The 20,611-nt window shown below is 42.9% G+C and overlaps 1 protein-coding gene across 9 annotated transcripts in view; it reads right to left on the reverse strand.

Moving 5' to 3' along the window:
• zmiz1a (zinc finger, MIZ-type containing 1a) overlaps window positions 1-20,611 on the reverse strand; it is a 103,169-nt gene that overhangs the window by 18,933 nt on the left and 63,625 nt on the right. For 4 of the 9 annotated variants that reach the window (XM_028988843.1, XM_028988842.1, XM_028988849.1 and 1 more), the window contains 4 exons: window positions 19,551-19,669; window positions 16,086-16,199; window positions 13,525-13,630; window positions 2,746-2,781 (listed from right to left, as the gene is read on the reverse strand). In XM_028988843.1, the coding sequence (XP_028844676.1) occupies window positions 2,746-2,781; window positions 13,525-13,630; window positions 16,086-16,199; window positions 19,551-19,619 (325 nt within the window). In that variant the 5' untranslated portion in view covers window positions 19,620-19,669. Of the gene's footprint in view, window positions 1-2,745; window positions 2,782-6,092; window positions 6,175-13,524; window positions 13,631-16,085; window positions 16,200-19,550; window positions 19,670-20,199; window positions 20,303-20,611 lie in introns of those variants that run through there. The other 5 variants (XM_028988846.1, XM_028988847.1, XM_028988844.1 and 2 more) reach the window with 4 other exon arrangements.

Genomic DNA, 20,611 nt, shown 5'->3' on the forward strand with positions numbered 1-20,611 from the left:
AGACAGCAGGACTGCAAAGTGGCAAGACAAGAGTGAGACAAATCAGGTCCTGGCTGTTTATGGAAGCGACCAGCCAGTTTGTTTCTCCTGATATCTCAATCTGTTACAGAGAGGTGATTCCAGCCCAAATTGACTTTGCTAAATAGTTGCACTAGTCCTCATATCTGTGGACTAGTCACATGCTTAATTCTGTAATCAAAAGTTCATTTTCTACACCTAATGCAAATTAGCCCAACTTTTCTGATGCCTCCGTCTATTATTGTTTTTCTCAGCAGCTCTAAGTAGCTTAAAACACAAAACCTCTTGAAATCCCTCTTGAAAAATAACCCAAATTGTCTTTATTTTAGTAATGCCTACCAGGTGAGCCATGTAAGTGTCTCTTGTAGAAAGAGCTGGAGGATTAGAAGAAGGATTCCACAGACACCGAATTTACCTGGTCTCAAGTGGACTGAACAGGAATGGGACGATGACTGAGATGCTGAATCACGAGGCATTAATAAATGGAATTTACCACTGGCATGTGCAACAGTTTTGTTTTGCAGCAAGTGGGGTTTGGACCTGTCTTTTTTTTTTTGTACTATGCTCCTGTCAAACTGATTTTCTGACCGGTTAGGGTTGAGGGTCTATATGTGACGCAGTACCATCGCTAATGTCACACCAAGTGATGCCCCATCTTCATTTACAGAAATTAACAAGAAAGGATGGCTTACCAGTTATCTGTATCTTGGAGAAGATTATAAAACTATGGACCCAGTCCCTAATGTTGGTGTATAATTATTTCTGACATCCAGATGACTATGTTTTTAAAAAAGAGAGGAGACAGTAGGCATCTCCTCATTTGCTTTCCTCCATTCTCTACACCCCTAATCAGTATATCAGCACACATGTAAAAAAAATTCACAGTATTGTGTCGCAATGTCACGCATATCATGTATATTTCAATAATGTAATATTCCAATACTGATACAGTGAAACAGCCCTATAACATCCAACAGGTAAATGAAGCATTTATAGTTCAAGAAAAAAAACAAGCAAATATATCTATATATCATGCATAAATAAATAACGGGATCATTCATAGCAGCTACGAAATGCTGAATGGAATCAGCTGACAGTTACTCTTCACCCAGTTCGTAAGCCTTGTTATCTCGTGCTATGTTGCCCGTCGATTTGCAAGCTCCAGTCTCCACCGCGGCCTTGGGCAGCACCAGAGGGAGCAGACACAGTGCCCGTTAACAGGAGTGTACGTTAACGCGGATCGGTTTTAACAGGGCCGTGTGTTAACAAGGGCGTGTGCCTGTGCGGCAGGCAGCAGGCCGCTATTAACTAATGACAAGGAGCGAGGAAAGCCCACTTACTAATTACTGAGCGGCTGGAGCAGGGAGATGCGCTAACGCTGGAGCAATTACCTCTTGGCTGAGGCCACTGGGTCACACGGAGACATCCCATCGGAGGCCGTGACCAATCAGGAAAGACTTCAGCAGGACTGTGCAAAGGCACACTCGAGACACGGCAGAACAAAGACGCGACCCGAGCAACCATCAAACACACTACCTACACTTCATCCCAGTTTGTTTCCACTCATCTCTTCAGCCTCTCTAAAGCTTTCCACAGACTGTGTGATTGCAGCAGTATTATAAGATCGTCACAAATTGCAGACCTAATAAACCGTAACAGGAATGTAGACTAAACGCCTACTGAATCCATCTTTTTATTGCTTTCTCCAGGGACATTCCTTTGTCTTGCCTCCATGCTTTTCTGGCTTTGCATGCTATCACACTCTGGTAAATAAATTATATGAGGCACCCTGTTATATGGCCATGCTTAATTTCGGACATTGTGAGAAAATGATCACAGGTCATCTTTGATTGCAAAACTGTGACAACAGCCGCTTTCAACCTCGCGGTGCAACTTTAGATCACTGTTCAGGAGCCAGAAAATCATTTGTAATGATTTTGCTTACTATTGGCGGGCTAAAACCGTACAATATATACCAGAAACATCTGTCCAGGTGAGAGATGTGGAGCTGTGAGATTCTTAAAGCAACAGATCATTCTGAGATCACAGTAACTGGTGTACAGTAAGCTGATGAGCTGACCTGAGGCTAAGGGTGTCATGGAATGTGCACAACAATCAAAGGTGACCCCAAAAAAAGAAAAAATCTGTACACATGAAACAGATCATGGTGAGGCCAAAGCCTGGTGTAGGCACACGAGATGGAGCAGCCGAGGTCTGGATGTCAGGGTCAGATTCAAGGGTTAGTGGGAGTTCCGGTTTGCCATTTTTCACAAATCACAAAGGGATTTAATCAAATGTAAGCAGCATGAACAGAATTCCTTTAATTTCATTAGCAAAACATAATAATCTCCCAACTCTCTGACCAGACCCCGATGAGTGGAACAGTGATGCAAAATGCCAAAAAATAAGCCATCTTTCAAATCATAAAACACATTTAAATGACAAAAAAATAAAGTTATGATGTCCATCTAGCAGCCAATGGCCTGCAGGCCGCCAACAGATGACAGATTAGAAGCATGTCAGCAGCACCCAGAGTCTGTGAGCTCTAACAGATGAGCTGCAACATAAAAAAAAAAAAAGTAAAAACGAAAGCCCAAAAACAAAAAAACAAGAAGAAGAATGGATGCTCAGGGGGACAGGAGGGTGGCGGCGATGGAGGAGGCAGGTAGAGAAGAGAGCTCTTCACTGATGTGTTTGACAAGCCAAAAGAACAACACAGAAGGGTACCTGAGTCACTCTGACATCTCCTGCAGGTGTTGGTTTCTGTAGGGTTTAAATTCAACATTTTACTGCAGGGGGCAAAGCAAAGAACTTTGAACACAAAAAAAGAAATGCAGCATTAAAGCAGATTTTTTCTTCTCCTCCTCCTTCTTCTTCTTTCCCAAGATATCAATGAGTGCAACCAGGAGGCAACCAGGAGCCAGATTTCCACTTGCACCCTCGTTTTTTTTTTTTTTTTTGACAGAGAAGAAAGGGGGTTCTGATCTGACTCTGATCTAATCTCCTGGAGAAGCTCTGCTTTATCCAGCGTCACTTGCATATGTCAGACAAAGTGCGATGCCAGTGCTGTGCTTCCCACCATGTCTGGAATGTCAGGATTTACATTGTCCCTTGAAACAGTGAGACAGAGAGGCAGCAAAAACTTTTCCAATTCTGTACTTCCAAACTGGTACGCAGTGCACTTGTTTCTTTATTCACAGCTCACCCACAGAGTACAGGAGAAGGAGCCCCGTGTCTTGGATTTAAAGAGCGCTTCAATACATTACAAACACATGCACACGATGCAGAAATCTGCACTGATGATCAATGGTGTAAACCCCCCATGTGTCCAGAGTGGAGTTTTTTTATATGATTCATATATCCTGCTGTAGCTGGGGCGATATGGTACAAAAATCACAGTTCTTGTGCGGAAATAAGAGAGAGTGGCAGCTCATGCAATCGTTGACCTCTATGAACCGAGCACAGCCTCCAATAAACCGCTTTTAAATTTTGGGTGGCAGAGTTGTCTGTTGTTGTGACCCCACACCAAAAAAACAATACTGCCCCCTACACCTAAAATTGCTGGGAAGCATGGGTCCATATGTGCAACAACACAGTACATCTACAAAACAGCATTCTGTCACAAAAAGGTATGTGAGAAGTGACACAGGTAGTGACTCCTTGCAAAACAGGATGGCAGACCGACAAAAACAAGCACTAAAACATTGTTTAAGATATTACCAACTCTGAAAAGACACACAATAAGATTAATAAGCAGATATGAGTTCCTGACCCCCTTCCATCATCCCATGTCCATCATGCTTGTGCTCTGCATGGGTAGTAGGTGTGATTGAATGGTGTGTGTGCTGGAAAATAGATTCCCTGTCCTGGGTGACCTGCCACCCAAGCATGGATGAAGTGGTCACTCAGTATCTGCGCATATGTGATACCTGTCAGCATGGGGTCTGTGTTCATGCGTAGCTACCAGCCATAGCCTCTGATCTGATTCAAAAATGTCCATATATGAAATGTCACAATGCACCAAATTTTGACTCTTAACCAAAGGGTTAATAGCTCGGCCACGGCCACTCCGATCGCTTATAAAAGTAATATCACACCTCACACAATAAAGTAAGAATTTTTGATGTATAGTGTGCCAGTGCTTCGCTAAGACCCGCATTAAGTGCCAAAAAAGTGACTGGAAAGAGTCACGGACTCAAAACGTCAATGTTGCCAAGATATACGAGATGAAATAAAACATGAAACTCGTGTGTGTGCACTCAACTGTATCAGTGCAAAATTAAAAAAAAACTTTTTTTTTTTTTTTACACTTTTGGCGTACCATAGTCCCCAATGAAGCAACCAATATGTCATGTTGTGCGTTTTTTTTTTTTGTGTATTTCAAGGTCTTAGTGTGGCAGCCACAAATGCAAGACATGGCTTTATTTTTGCTTTTTTCCTAATATTCCAGGTTTTGATGTGGTAGTGACACATCAAATATGTAAGATTGTGAGACTCGGATTGTGAGGCGAGGCCTATTTGTGGCCGTCCCGTAGGCCCCAACGAAGCAACCAATATGTTATGTTATGTTTTTCCGTGTTTTCCCAACCCCTGTTGACGGCACCGACCAATCCGATATGTCGGATTGTCTCGGCGACTCCCGGGTCGCTAGCTTCAATGGGCACCCTAAGGGAGCCAAAAACTTATTCCCAGCACAATAGTTAACTGTTGTACAATCATAATGTAGACTTAAATGTGTAATATAATTAATATTATTAACACTGTGTATTTGTCTGAATGGCATGACACATTATTACAGCAGCTGACCCGTGCTAACATGTGAAATCATGGCTAGCAAGTAAAGTAAAATGTGCGAAGCAAACAAATGACAACATAAACTTACGAGTGAAGAAATAAATAGAGGCTGTCAACACCATAAAAAACAATAAACTGTCTGTTTTATCCAAACTTGGCGGCAGCATCACACATTCGCACCGCATCTGCGGTTTAGATGCCGAGTTCGACAGCAGAAACCGGCTTCATCAGCACTTCCAATCCAGGCAGCCCTGCAGCTACAGAGCAAACAGCCTGATGAACGAATGACGGACAGGCGCCCGGCGGAGCGTCCCGGAGCCTCTCAGGCCCCGCGTCCACGTGCACAGCGCTTCCCGGCGGTCATGTGAGCGGCCTGGCGCCTAATACGCAGCTTCTGTACATTCCCCGTCAGTCACGCTCAACAGATTTACATTTACATTTACAGCATTTATCAGACGCCCTTATCCAGAGCGACAGGGACAGTCTCCCTGGAGCAACTTAGGGTTAAGTGTCTTGCTCAGGGACACGATGGCAGTAAGTGGGATTTGAACCTGGGTCTTCTGGTTCATAGGCGAGTGTCTCACCCACTAGGCTACTACCACCCCACAGATACGTCCCCATTTACAACAGCAGCCCGCACTGTATGCACAGTATACAACAAACTGAACCTACACACACACACACACTCTACGGTAGGAACTCAGAGACAATGAACTTACAAGCACCACCAATTACAGTACGTCTGCGGAGCCGGAGTGCTGCCGCGCTGCCGTCGGTGTAATTGGGTGAGTGGCTGGAGCCAGGCTGTCGCTGGGCACACGTCAAACTGCTGAGGGGACTCGTGGAAAAGAGGGGGGGGGACACACTGCCTCAAGTAGGTCATCGCTTCCTCCTAGAGACAATCAAACCCATTCTGACCCTTTCTGTGCGTGTGAGGGAGAGCTGCGCAGGAAGAGAGAAGAAGACGGAATGATACAGCGCCAGAGAAGTAGGTCAAACCCAGTCAGCTGCCTCAGCTCCATCCCGCGCGCCACTCCGGCCAGGCTTTAAAACTCCCTTTTCATTAGCCGGGTCCCACAGTGGGGAACCTCCAGGAAGAATAAAAAAAAACTCGAAAAGTCCCTGGTGACGAGCAGCACTCGACAGATTTGTGCCAGGCTTTAACCAGAATCTGCCCTATCCCACTACTGCAATAACACCCTATACCAAAGTGCACACACACACACACACACACACACACACACACACACACACCCCCACGTGCACCCATGCCCACTTACCCACTGCCAGGCACTGCCACTGGATGTCTCATCTCACTCTCCTCATGGCTCAGGGAGGAAAAACACAGCGGAAGGCTGAAGCGGCTCAAAAACGCGTCCTGAGCAATCGCAAAGAGTCCTGCGCTTTATCTCGCTCGCTCGCTCGCCCGCCCGCCCGCCCGCCCTCGCTCGCTCGCTCTTCTCAGGGCACCCTTGTTCTGTTTTCCCTCCTTCCCTTGCCTGTCCACCAACTGCACAATGTACATCAATTATTCATCGGCGGTCTCTCTCTCTCTCTCTCTCTCTGTTTCAGAGGAATGGGCAATCAGATGGGGCTCACTGCTAATGGACTCATGCTGTACCTGCTACCGACAGACATAAAAAAAAATCAGTTCAAAGTTAACAAGACCAGACCTGCTGCTTATAAAGGGTTAAACTAGGGTTTTTTAAAAAAAAAAGGGGAATTCATAAAAAAGCGAGAAGGCAAAACTGCTGCTGCTGCCATTATTGATGTCTCTTCCTGTCTAGAGATGCATCACTCCTAACTGCTAAGATATACACATACACACTCACACACACACACACACACACACACACACACACACAGAGGCTCTGGGCGAAGATGCGGGCGACTCACATTACAAACTTGCAGAAGGGGGAGGGGCCTGACGTGTCCTGCTGCCAAGCCAGAGTGCAAATCAATTCTGCCCAAGTCGGCCCTGTGTGCGTCGACTACTCATATCAAAGCGGAGAGGGAATCCTCCTCACTGGTGGATAATCGGGGGGGGGGGGGGCGTTTAGCTACGCTCACGCCGTACTAGCTGCTAAGTCCGTCAGTGCAGGGCGTGCTAATTAAAGCCGGGGGTTCTGCGTAAGCGATGCCTCCGTCAGACGCCACGGAGTGAAGTTAATGAGTGATGGGGAAACACCACTTCAACACTAACTGCCTGTCACAAAGTGCTTCAAACATCTGATAAAGTGAAAGGCTGGAACTGGCATGACACTTTTCCTCATTTATTATCTCCCCATAATAAATTATTAGACATAATATCATGTGCTAAATTGCCTCCGCTTTTCAGATCGGCACCTGTCACACAACAGACATGTCTCTCCTCCACACCTCACTTCAGAGGGCCTGGTTTTTGATGATCTGGTGCATAGTGTAAAGTGGATATCCTAATGGTGGAAAAAAGAGGTTGTCCTGACTCTTAATTAGAGGTGCGTCATGGCTGCACTAAACCACACAGGCATGTCGCCTCAACTTTAAAAAAGGGGTGCACTTTCCTATTTTAATGGTGTTTACCTGGTAAAGTAGATCTGTTTTCATCTAAGAAAATCAACATAAAATTCATTAAAATCTAACAGTCTGATATCTTTTAATTGTTTATTTGAAATGTGTTTGTCGTACAATGTCCTTTTACATTTACAGTTGTGTGGCATATAATACTGTAAAACGCAGAGCTGCACATTCGCAGCAACAGGTTGGACACTGATCAGAACAAAGAATTCATAGAAATGCAATGCATGAAATCTCCCAGTCAGAGCATCAATATAATAACACTATAACTGAAACCAAACATTTGACTCATAATATTTCATTGTCTGTGTTCAGTATTTAGTTACTAATGGTCTATTCTGAAATGTCTAAAATTTGTTTTAAAATTGACAATATTTTTGAGCCATGTAGTGTTTTAATAATGCATTTCACACCATAGTGATCTCTCTGATATCATGTGCACAGTTGAAGCCAATAGAAAGCATTAAATTACTGTACATTGATTTTAATATATTATTAATTAATGGGTACAATATCAAGGGAAATTTTGACTGAGATTAAATAATGTGTTATATAATATGTAATATTGTTATATTGTTTATATTAATATTGTTATGTGTAATCAAGTAGCTTTCAAATCCCAGATACACAGTATATATTTAATTTGATACGATACTATGTTTACTTAAGCAATTCCAGTAATATATAATGTTGTCCTACAATATATAAGAAGAAATGTTCCTTTATATAAGGCTTAGAGGGGTTTATTTTTTTCAGCTTGCCTCTCTGCATCATCCGTGTTGCTCAACATTGCATCAACGCCCTGACAACGTTGATGGAGGTGGCCAATATCCAGCTTAGGGGAGAAAGAAATAATTCTAAGAAATGGCAGAGACTGTCAAGGGCACAGCCTCTATTAAAAATTAAGTGAAGAGCTGAAACTCAAACAGAAGCCTCACACATATACACAAACACACGTATGCACACATAGCCAATTAATTTACTCACTTCTGATCCAAATCACTGATCATTTCTGCACATCAGCTCAACCTCAATATTAGGAGTAGTAAATGTGTGTATACATATTTGTATATATATGAAAAGAAAGGTCTGCTGAGAAAGGATGGCACAATCTCAACACAGCAGCAACCAATGACTGTCAATTGCGGAAACCAGAAGACAACCAGTTTTCATTCCAATATTTGTTGCAAAGTGATTTCATCATTTAAAGAGAGGTACAGCGAGGAGTCAAAAAAAAAAAAAAAAAAAACAGACAGGTCTGTTACAGAAGGAAATCCAACATCTTGTTAATAATTCATATGGGGGCTCTTAGTCAGCAGTAATTAAATATAAAAGTCTGTAAGGTTGATTGGGTCAGCGTTAACACTGACAATTTTTTCCTCATCTCCTCTTTTGAACCTCAGCGCAGTTAGAATTTACAGACATTTGTCTGCTGTGTGTGTGTGTGTGTGTGTGTGTGCGCGCACACTCTGAAAGACATCAGTCATTGTGAACATGGCGGCCAGGTTGTGGGACTGACGTGGCCTCCGTGCTGGGCTGATTTACAGTGTGCTGACAGAATTCCTCAGCCCTGCCAGATCTTTCTTTTACGCACCAGCTCACTGCTAGATCCCTTGCACAAGTGCATATTCCTACATGACAACAAAGCATTAAAATACTTTTTTTTTTTTCAACCAACAGACTAACAGAAGGAGTTATCCATGGTCAGGAAAATGTACTGGTGAATATTAATAAAAAAATCTAAGGATATATTTTTACAGATATAAATAAATTTAGGAAGGCTAGTTGGTATTAGGTATCAATTACAAACGAAACGCTGTATTTACTTATCGTGAATGTGCAATCAAATTGTCAGAAGTCCTGTAGGTTTTATATCCACCACCTCCAAAAGCTGTTATTCTTGACTACACAAAACAGAAAGTAAATGTATATTTTATGCATCTAATTTAAATGTTGGTGAGTTTTTAATACCAAATTAATAATTTATTCAAATTTGTTTCAATATTCAAGAGTTGTAATAATCAGTTATATTAAAATTGGAACAAGTGGTGGGGAAAAAATGGCCATTTTACCCAGCTGCAGCGGGTATACTGACAGACAGACAGATGGACGAATTGACCAGAATTATTCATTGAACTGGCTGGGGAAAAATTCTACTCTGCTCCTAAAATGTCACCGCAAAACACAAAAAAGTGTGGACCATCACTCAGCCCCGTGGCAGGTAGCGCATACATGACACCTCGTGATTTGTAGCAGGCGGACGGGAAAATGGAGGAGAAAGCGCCTCTGACGGAGCCTCTGTTCCTCTCCACTGAGCTCCAGGGAAGAGTCGGCGAAGAGGTCGGGACAAATACATCTCCATCAGCATCTGGGAGCGTGCGTAAGCTTTTTACACGTCATTTACCGAATCTAATGAAGACTTTCTCCAGTCCGCAAATCCTCAAAACTGTCCCGATCAAAGCACTTCGCACGAGAGTGTGAGGTGGAAACAAATGCGCAACTTAAATGAATTTACAGATCACATGTCTTCAAATCAAATAACTTAAAAGCAATCACACAACTTTGGACTTGCTCTTACACTCCACAGCTTTTCCCAACAGGAACCCTCCAAAGATGCTGTGCATACATGATTGCCTCTATTAGTCACACATCAGTCCTGGTTTAAGCTGTGCACTGCCCTATGTGTTCAGCAAGGTTTGTGAGGAAAGTAAAAAAGCAAAAAGCGGTTCTGCACTCCAGATACACTTATAGAGGCCAAAAATAGCAATGGGGAAAAACATAAAGACAAAGAGTTTTAAAGACACTTGTGGCACATCTTGAAATTATCCTGTCAAAACATCTCAGCAGGAGGAAGGGAGCACACACGCGTCTCCTTCTCAAGTCAGAGAGGTAATTGGAGGAGCTGCTTTTTTATGCAAATGTATAAACAGCGGCTGGATCAGCGAGGCGCAGGGAACAGCTACCCAAATTCGGGTGGCTATCAGCATGATTGATACTAATGTGGTTTTTATTAAATGTCAGCAAGCCAGTCACCACGGGAAGAACAAGTTGTTGATCTAAGACGGCCGACTGAGTCGAGGGACATCATAAAGTGTTTAAGGGAATGAAACCGGCTGCCTGAACACCATTAACATGGACTTTAAAAGGAGCCTGAGGTTGTATTTGTTTTTATCTAGTAAAGCGTATCTGACCTGAACATAGCAATGCACTAGAACACATGTTTCAAACTCGGCCACGTCTCGCGAGATCACTTTGTATAGTGATGGGCGAAGTGACGTGCTGGTGTTAAGGTGCACAACCCATTTGCTGTCAACGTGGGAACTGCTCCTGTACAGACTCAGCTGCAGATTAAAGATCGCATTCTGCAAGGCACCTGAAGCGCTGTATTATGGGATATGTTTGTGTGTTGTTGCCACTTACTGTAGCTGGGCCATAATCGTGTATCTGTATGTGGTGATCTCATGGGATGTGGTCCATGGGCCATGAGAACATTAAAACATTGTTTCTCAAACTGTGGTACTCTAGTGGTGAATACGAGACCCCAGCTGCTCTGTCTAAATGCAGAGTAGTAATCATTGTTAATATCCTCATTGTACTACAGTTAATATTCTCACTTGCTATGTGTTTGCAGTCTTAAAATCATTTTATGACACTGACAGCATTTATCAGACGTCCTTGTCCAGAACATCTTACAGTTAGTAGTTACAGGGACAACTCGGGGGTTAAGTGTCTTGCTGTGGCACACAATTGTAGTAAGTAGGGTTTGAACCTGTGACTTTGTGGTCTTCCGGTTCAGAGACAAGTGTGTTACCCAATAGACTACTACCATTATGCTACTACACAACATCTGTGAGAGGGCAGGCCCACCCTTCAGACCTTCCAGACCTCTAGCCATGGAAAAGAATGTGCATCAACAAGGATTCTGGGCTTATCACCTTCCATCATCCATGGCCTTCAGGTGATCCCAGTCTCCTTCCAACCCTACTAAATGGCCCCTTCTGTTCATTAGATCTAGGCAATTATTTTAGTTATGATGAGCCAATTATTTTTTGGGGCAGAGCAGGAACATCACAGGTGTTTTTTTAAACAGCAAATAAAAGCCTCTGATGCTGACTAATCCACACCCTGTGCAGTAGGTAAGAAGGTTCTTGGAGCTTCAGAGATCTGGAGTTGAGACAATTATCTAATGGACTTTGTCAGTGTGCGGAAGCGGCTTCCTCTGTTAACAGTGGGGCAGGTCTGTTCTAAAGGCCAATGAAGGCAGGAGTCTGATCCTCTCATTGGGCAAATAAAACTGGCACGGTGAACATACCGCCTATAGCCGTGGATACAATGCCACTTCACAGGGCAAATTAGGAAGGCAGCAGGCATCAGACTGCACAGAAGCTGCCACTCTGAAGTGGCGCGTGCCCACCCAGATGGATATTGATTGTTCTCTGTGTGTATGTGTGTGTGTGTGTGTGTGAGCCACACAAAAAGTCCCAGTCTCTGGTGTCGGCTGACCGACCCCCTGTCGCCATCCTGGCTACCATGTGATTAAAAAAAAAAAACAACTAAAAAAAAAAACACTACTGCAAGGGCACTTTTAACCCTGGCAGACCTGCTGTGGAAGCCCGGCAGTTGTCTAACCAAACAGAGGACCCGAGGCCCCAAAATGTTTGTGGACGTAAACTATCCTGCAGATAAATGTTTGTGTGCATGAACTGAGCATGCCCTGCCTCTGTTGTCCACTTGTGTAGGTCCTTGATGAGCTCAAACAGAATCGACTGAAAGCGGAGATGAAATTTCGGCTTGTCCATTTCCTCCAGTGGTCCTCAGGATACTCAGGCTATTTACTGACATTTTATGATTTTTAAACTTTCTCCTTGAAAAAAAAAACTATACAACTATTCCTGATGTTACAAACCCAGATACATCAGACAACAAGAACCGGGGGCAAATTCTCTTAAAAAAACACCAATAGACATGAAAAACATGCATGTGTACAGTATAGCTAAAATATTAACACAGCTGGCAGGTCACAAACTCAGGTTTTTCAGGGAAGCAAACACCTCTAAACGACCCTCCTTAACAGCGGTCACACGCCGGCCTTTCAAACTGACGTTCATCTTCATTCAGGGCAGCCAGCTCTGTCAGGCATTTTTCCAGAGCACTACATACTGCCCAGCTCCACCTCACCCATCCATCTCTGTTTCACCAGCGGCCATCGACTGTTTGTCCTGACAAATGTTCGAGAATGGAGTGCTTCAGCTGGCCTGCTGTGCGCCTTGGGAACACAGAGGTACGTTGTTCCCCTAACACATGGCAATAAGACAAATAAAATAAAATACGTCTTGAATTTACAATTACATTTTTGGCAGGTGCACACTGTCTGAATTAAAATACAGGCCAAAGAAACCACAATCATGTATAAAGCCTCCACATAATGATGCAATTTCCCCGCACTGAGAGCTGAAGGTTCCCCTTTAGATAAATACCTGGGCGTGGAGTCCGTTGAAAATTGCCTGAAATAAACAATGATATATCTGTAGAGCAGAATTTTGCTCTTTAAAATTAAAATGAAATTCCAAGAAAATGTGTCACACATGCAAAAAGATAAACTGAAGTAAAGACTGTAATTAATAAAGTCATCCAGTGATGATTGTTAAATAACACAGTTAATGGCCCAACCCATTAAAAAGGAATCAGGGAAGCCTTTCTTCCATGCGATTTTCTCGTAAACGTCGTATCGCATGTGAATATAGATAACAAACAGACCCACATTGAGCAAAGTTGACATGTGACGTCACCAACGGCATTAAGACAGCACTCTTTCCATCTGTCTGCATATGAGGACCCCAAAACATCTGTAGCAGGACTGGACTTGACTGGGCCACCCACAGTCATGCAATTAGCTGGCGGCACAAATCGTCAATGCAAAAAATTATGAAATGATGTTCATCATATTTTCCAGTTGTGGCTGGTAAACGAGCTCATTGTTGTGATCTTCTTATTAAGCACCCATGCAGTGGTTGTGGGGGAAGTTTTAAAGGAAGCCCAGGGATAGATCGTTTCAGGCGACATGCTGTTTAAGCCCTGTCCGATGGGTCCAGTCGCCCGAGCCGGGCTGGAGGCGTTAAATGAGAGCAAACTGAGAGGAGACCTGGTAGGACTCACCTGCTGATTTGGGGGTGAACTTATCCCTGTTGGCCGCACACACAGCCAGCAGCCGGTAGCCAAGATCCAGGTCGAAACCCTGCTGCGCCGCTACACGGCTGACCACCTGAGGAAAAGCGCATCAGTAAAATTGAGTGTGAGTACACAAAATCTCTCAAATGGAAATGATGAATATGTGCAATTTTAAGAACTGCCTTTTAATATTTGAAAGTGTTGAATATTTCAGTAGCTGTTTAAAAAACACAACTAAGTTTCTGGGGTGTCCCCATCGGGGTGGGCGCCAGCTAACACTGCATGCCAGCTAATGCTGGAACTATCCAAAAACTTTGCATAGACAAGGCCTGATTAAAATACACACTACGGGGCCGATAGTTGGTGTTATTTACAGCAGAGCCTTTTTGATAAAGATTCTCCTGTGTAAATCTGCAAGCATTTTAAGAGCCTATATTAAAATCTTGAGCGCAGAAGTAGTTACATTAAAACCAATTAAAACACTCTGGGACAACAGTGCTGTATGTGGGCCTTCTTCAACAGCTTCAAATTAATTAATGACTTGTGTTATTACTGTTAATTATATCTTGAAGATAAGACTTTTTTTAAATGCAACAAATCAACCTGACCGCAGTGGAGCTTGGCTGACATTGATTTTTTAAAAATTCCTTTCTAGTTCGAAAGAGCTACCCAGGTAATCAAGAGTGAAAACGGGTTTTTATAATACATTTAGCTGCATTTTCATTCACAATCAATACCTATGGGGATACACAAACACAGAGTCACCCAGTGAATAAAGAATACTTCTTTTTATTCAATTATATTGACAAATGGTACGTGCCATTTCATAATATTGATCATCTGCATCGTAATTACTTGCTTAAAGGTGACCAAGTGGTCTAAAATAGCCAAAGGCTTTTTCACATGTGTATTAATAATATTCATAATGTGTACTATGTTTTAATTAGGCATACATTTTTCTATATGTACATACATGCAGCAGTGGTACAGTAGTGTTTCCACAAAGCTAAATAGGCTTTTCTGAATCCCACAAATGCAATTAAACCTACGATGCTCCGGGGGGAACTGACTCTGTGGCTATAAGTTGCTCTAGATAAGAGCAGCAGTTAAATCAATAAACATAGTCATAGTTCATATTACTCTACTATAAAATATATACGGAATGTAGTTCCTGATCAGCATGATTAATAGCCACTTCATTACAGATCAATTGGCTTTTTCCTTCAGACTGTGTTTTTAAAACCACAGTGTGAATCACCAGCCACTATTTAATTTCTGTTCTGCAATGGCCTCTGCCAAACGGTGCAAGCAGGCATGCTGCCATGCAGGCCAGTGCGTATTCATCTGGATTTTAGAAATGTTCTCGGCAAGGACGCTTTCTGAGAAAGATCACTTAGAATAGTCAGTGGGATTAATGGGCTGTCAATGAACCACATATTTAAAAAATAAAAACCCTTGTAAATAAAATGCATTGATCTCTTCGGTGCACCTTTGGGAGCTCTACCCTATATGTATAATACAAACACAAAATTCAAGAAATAAATCACTGCTTTATGGATAATAAACACATGAAAGGAAATAAATTATTTTGTTCAATTTTAATACTCTGACTTTGCAGCGCTGAAAGGAAATTCTGAGTCAGCTAGTAGCTTGTGCAACTGAATCTGTTTGCTCCCATCAGCACGCCCATAGGGACAGAAATGACCCCCAAAACAAGTTTTGTATGTGTATGTATTCATGTATTTCCTTTGCTTTCAGCACAGATGGAAGACTTTTATCCCCGTAACGTAGTTTTTCTCATTCTCAATATACCCCAAATGATTAAACAATACTTAACAAAACGACCTTTACTAAAAAGGTCAATTAGCTTTATAACATGTTTATATTTCAACAAGAAACCATGCTTTGTTTCAGTGAGAACAATTTTCTAATGGTTAACTCACATTAACTTATCACATTTAACAAATTGCAATAATTGGTCAGAAGTTGTATAGCATTAAATGGGGTGGCTAAATTACGCAGGTTTTATTCATGGCACCAACAGCCATATGGCCTATTAAAGGAATAATGATTATTCTGCCATTAGCACAGGGCTACTTTAATATGCTATTAAATCCACTAATCCCTCAAGACTACAGCCATAAGTATTTACAGCACTAGACATGCCATGTATTAATCCCCATATTTAGCAATACTTATTCTTAATGGCCTATTCAATTTACAAATTATAAGTGAGAAAGTGAGATCGCTCAAATCCGAAATCAATCCCGGTGAAGGAACCAAATTCCCCGGGAGTCGGCGTGAGCCTGGCGGAGGCGGCAGGTGATGCCCGCTGGCCTTCAGCCATAATCGATTATGGGCTTCTATTGAGGAGGTGGGGCGGAGGCAGGGGTGAGAACCTCGGTGTGACCCGTGCTTAAGCACCGGTGTTTTACAGTGCGAGACAGAGAGAGAGAGAGGAGTCAGCTGTGTGTGAAGCATGACAGCTGCTTTAACCTTTGTCACTGGGCCCCCTGACAGGGATGACACCGAGTCGACTGCTGTCTTACCGTCAGACATCCCATCAGGCTTTGCTCAAAGGGTCGCTGGAAAGCCCGGGGGTCTCCACACCAATCCAGCAGCTCTGTTGCTGCTGTCTGGAAGTTTGCTGGATTCTGTAAGTGCTGTAGGATGTTAAAAAAATAAATATATCAGGACACTGTCCACCAGAACTTGACCTGAGGGCTTAATAGCTTTCATTAGAAATAAATGCAAATTATTAAGAACGGAGTTAATTTCTAGAACAGGTCGTCCCAGTTAAATCTCAACGGCCATCCTTTCTTTGCTTTGTTTAACCTCTTCAGAATCTGTGTGACCTTCCCGGACCCTCTAAGTAATCCAAGTATGCCCCAATCTGAGCGCGCCACTGTGCATTCTGGGAAACGTCCTCCCGAGGCACAATGAGACTCTGTTTGCTTCAAGGTCTCCCGCCGCCACTGGCCGGCAGCTTAATCCAGCCTCCTCATCTTCTTTTGTCCACTAAGATGTAATAGATCTGCAACTTTGAAAGCAATAGCCGCAGCCAGTAGGCTAAACAAAGAGCGTGGCAACAGTGCTTTGTGGTGGGAACTCAATGAAGACCAGCTTACTCGTTTTTTTTTTTTTTTTTTTTTTTTTATTGTTTATCTCCTGCTTCCACAAGATGGCTCACAAGACATGATAATTAATTTCATCAAAAGACGCAGGAGCCTCTTCACATTGCCAGGGCTGAATGGTTCTTGTGCAATTTGTAACTGAGAAAAAAACGAGTACACTTGAGGGAGGGGGCGAAGAGGAGCACTGTCCCAGGAAGCAGGGAGGCATCATTGTCTTTAGGGGGCAGCAGAGGTCGTTGCGTGTGTTTTTTTTTTTTTTTTTGAATGGCCGTCTTTCGTATCGTCGGACAAAGAGCTTGTGTGACAAAAGGGCCAGTCTGCATTGAGCCACTAATACCATCTCTGTACTCTCCTGCTGGGTAAATCCTTGACAACATAAGGGTGATTACTGGCTGTGAAGATTCATCCATTCCGTCTGGAGCTTGTTGCATCACAAAAAAAAAGATGAAGAAAAATTAAAGGACTTTTTTGAAGAAGTAAAGAAATTCTCTTGTTTAAGTGTGTATTCACATGTTTAAAAGAGAGGCCGGGTAAAGGCATGGTGGGATTGAGGGGGAGGGATTGAGGCGGTGGTCTTGATGATGTGTTGACATGGTAGGGAGGAGCTCCTGGCTGTTAGAAGAAAATACAGGGCAGGGGTTCGGCAGATGGGTGGGGGTCTGCCGACTGCCAATCAGTGTTGTCTGATAATATTTCATTTTTATCGACAAATCAAAAACTTTAAAAGCAGATGACCGGCGGGAGGTCTGCGTTTCATGGAAGGTCACAGTTAGAGCAGCTACTCCCCAGCAGATGCTGCAAGCTGTAAGCAGCAGAAATGCAGTGTTTAAACGACCTCTCCTGCAGGAGGTGAGGAGAGACGCTGATGTCTGCACTATCGGACAGTACATTAGGGAAGAGCACTTTTTTTAAATGACTGACAGCGCCTAAATGCTTCCAGGCCTGGGCTCTGCTGCTTCCAATGCTGGAAAAGCTGGAGGCCAACAAGCAGGAAATGGTGAAGGAAGGCTCACTTAAATGAATGACAGATGACCACAAGTGAGTCTGAATACAGACACTTCAGAAGTGAGTGAGAAAGACAGAGAGCGAACAAAGAGAAGGAAGGATGAAAGATAGAAAGAAAGAAAGAAAGAAAGAAAGAAAGAAAGAAAGAAAGAAAGAAAGAAAGAAAGATGAGTTTGTGATAAGGTGCCCTTGTTTACTCTCAGGCAAGATCGGACCAGACTGGACCACAGCCAACGCTCCCCAAATTGCAACAGCGTGCCGTCTGCATGCAAAGATCTGTTTCAGAGACATTCTGATGTCCTCTGCCTGGCGACACCCACATAAGGATACAGACAGCGCCTGTAGAGACCCATGAGTTATGACTTCCTACTCAGGCTTATCAACTTGATTAATGGAGGCCAATCAATTCTGCATCGTCTTTAGGGTTAATCAGCAGCAATCTGGATGGAATAGTGGTGCTGACAGTGTCATTTGTTAAGAACCGAATAGGCAAAACAACTCGACTGAGACAGCAGCCAGTTGGAAAACAGAGCTTGGGGTAAGTCATGGAGGAATCCAGGGGAAAAGCAGATTTGCAAGCGCAATGTTTCAACCTCCCAAGAAACGCACAACGGAACAATGCAACACCCTTTCATAAAGTTGTCGGAAGACAAAAGTTACACCCACACACACAGGAAAAAATGATCAAGGCTCTGCCAATCGTAGCCTAGGGTTTTAGTATGTGTGCGTGTGCGTGTGTGTTTCAAACTTGCGCTGAGCTGGGGAATGCTGACTGGTGTTACTCTCTGATGGACTTGAGAGTGGATGAGCCGGTAGAATCCGGCCGGGCAGGAAGAGGGATCCCTGTGACTCTGTGCAACCTGATCCCAGTACAGCTAACTGGAAGGCTAACACATGCCCATGTAAGGCAGCTGAGAACTACAGGAGGAGCCTGGGCTAAATGCCCCTCTAACATCCTGCAGTCAGGCCAAGAGGGGCATGGAAGAGGGGCAAGAGAAGTGGCCTATATCCGAGTGAAGCCATTCTTAAATGGCCCTCACACTGAATAGGCCAAAAACCTTCTTTTTTAAACTCGTGAAACATTCATGGTTGTTTCACTGCTTTCAAATAGCAGCATCAATGAAATGAGAAAGTCCTACCATGAGAATTCACTGCTGCATTGATGTATCAGGAAATAAAATGATTCCATTCATGTCTAGTCCGTTTTTCTAAACAAAACGACTTACAAAAAGGATGGTCGTTGGTTATAATCAAGGTATTACAGACATACTGATTATGAACCAAATACATTTTCTATCATAAGCACCACAACTGCAGCATACTCTAATCTAACCATTGACATTTTAATGTAGTCTATTCAACGTATTTCAATAAAAACAGGAGCCATGTCAATTTTAGATCGCCTGAAAACCCGTTTAAATATTAATAATCAGGTACTTCTATATATAATACAGAATACAGACAACCCCTCACAAATGCACATCGTAACCAGTGACAAGTCTGTGATGTAATATCAGCACTAATAAATATGGTGAGGCTTTGCTTCCAACCTTTTGACCTATAAACACAGCTATAAATAATGTAGAGTCAGCTCAGCCACATGCTACAGTAAATAAGATGCTCAATAATCCCAATGTTCAATAATCACCATTGTGCTTCCCACAAACCATTGTCAAGGTATGGCTACCCTGGCAACCCCAGGCTTCTTGTTATCCTCAAACAAAGAGGTCTATTACTCATCATGCCATTAGTGGCAGAGCTTCCTTTATATCGCTTGCAACACAAATGCACTGGTGTATGCACAGCATACGCACCATGTTTGGCCTTCATTGTTCTTGAGCCTGCGACATACAGCATTCACAGTGCTCCGCCTACCTGTTTGATGCACTGCAGCCTGTCGTTGGTTTGCTGGATATGTCGGTCCATCGACGGAATCGAGTTCATCTTGATTGTTGCTCTTATGCTTTATCTGGAAGCCATTAAACTATGATTCACTGGAAAATAAAGAGAGAGAGGGCTAACATTACGACAGGTTCACGGAGGGTCAACCACTCTGAATTACAGAATACATTACAGTTAAGCATGGTTTACACTTGATGTAAATTTCACAACCTTCAAAAATGATTAACCATCATTAATTAATCATCACTTCCACATAAACATCTGCCTAAAAGACAGACACTTTCTGCTGACCAACTAGTACATGATTTTGTTAATTATTTTGTCTGTAAACCATCCTTTTAGGCCAGGCTATTAGAGGCTTTAGGTTTCATCCTATATTCTTGTTTTTCCCCGTTGACAGTGATGTTCTATAATGTCGGTTTTGCACTGAATACAATAATTTTACGCTAATTTTACACTGTTTTATGGGTACTGGAAATCTCCTAATCTTAGTATATAACGTTAATAATTTGTCATTGGGTGTCATAAACAATAACAAGTAATACGGGCAAATAACAATTTGATGAGTAATATGTAATAATCATCTGATGAACACATTCTCATAATAAATACTGTATGAAACCTTGTTATGCTGATGGAGGTTCTTCAGACAGAAAGTGATCTGCTGCTTGGCAATAGCAGTACTGAGGTTACAATCGTCTGGTGTTTTTGTTCCACATACAAAACACATACACATGCAGGTTCCCCCTTTTCTGGGAGTCTCTTTCTGCTGTTTACGTATTTGGATACTTAGATCTTCCTCAGTCACTCCTCTGTGGTGGAGGATGTGTTACGGATATGAGGAGAACCGCTCGGCATCTCGAGGGGAAGCAAAAGTAACCCAGCTGGAGTTCATGCAGATGCAAGAGAGCACCATAAAACACACACACACACAAACAAAACACAGAAACATATTGATGTTGGCCGCTGGCTCAGAGCATATCTCATCACAAAACACACAAAAACACATGCCTCCTCATTCCAGCGAAACATAC

This window comes from Denticeps clupeoides, chromosome 8 (assembly GCF_900700375.1).
Source record: "Denticeps clupeoides chromosome 8, fDenClu1.1, whole genome shotgun sequence".
Lineage (NCBI taxonomy): Eukaryota > Metazoa > Chordata > Actinopteri > Clupeiformes > Denticipitidae > Denticeps > Denticeps clupeoides.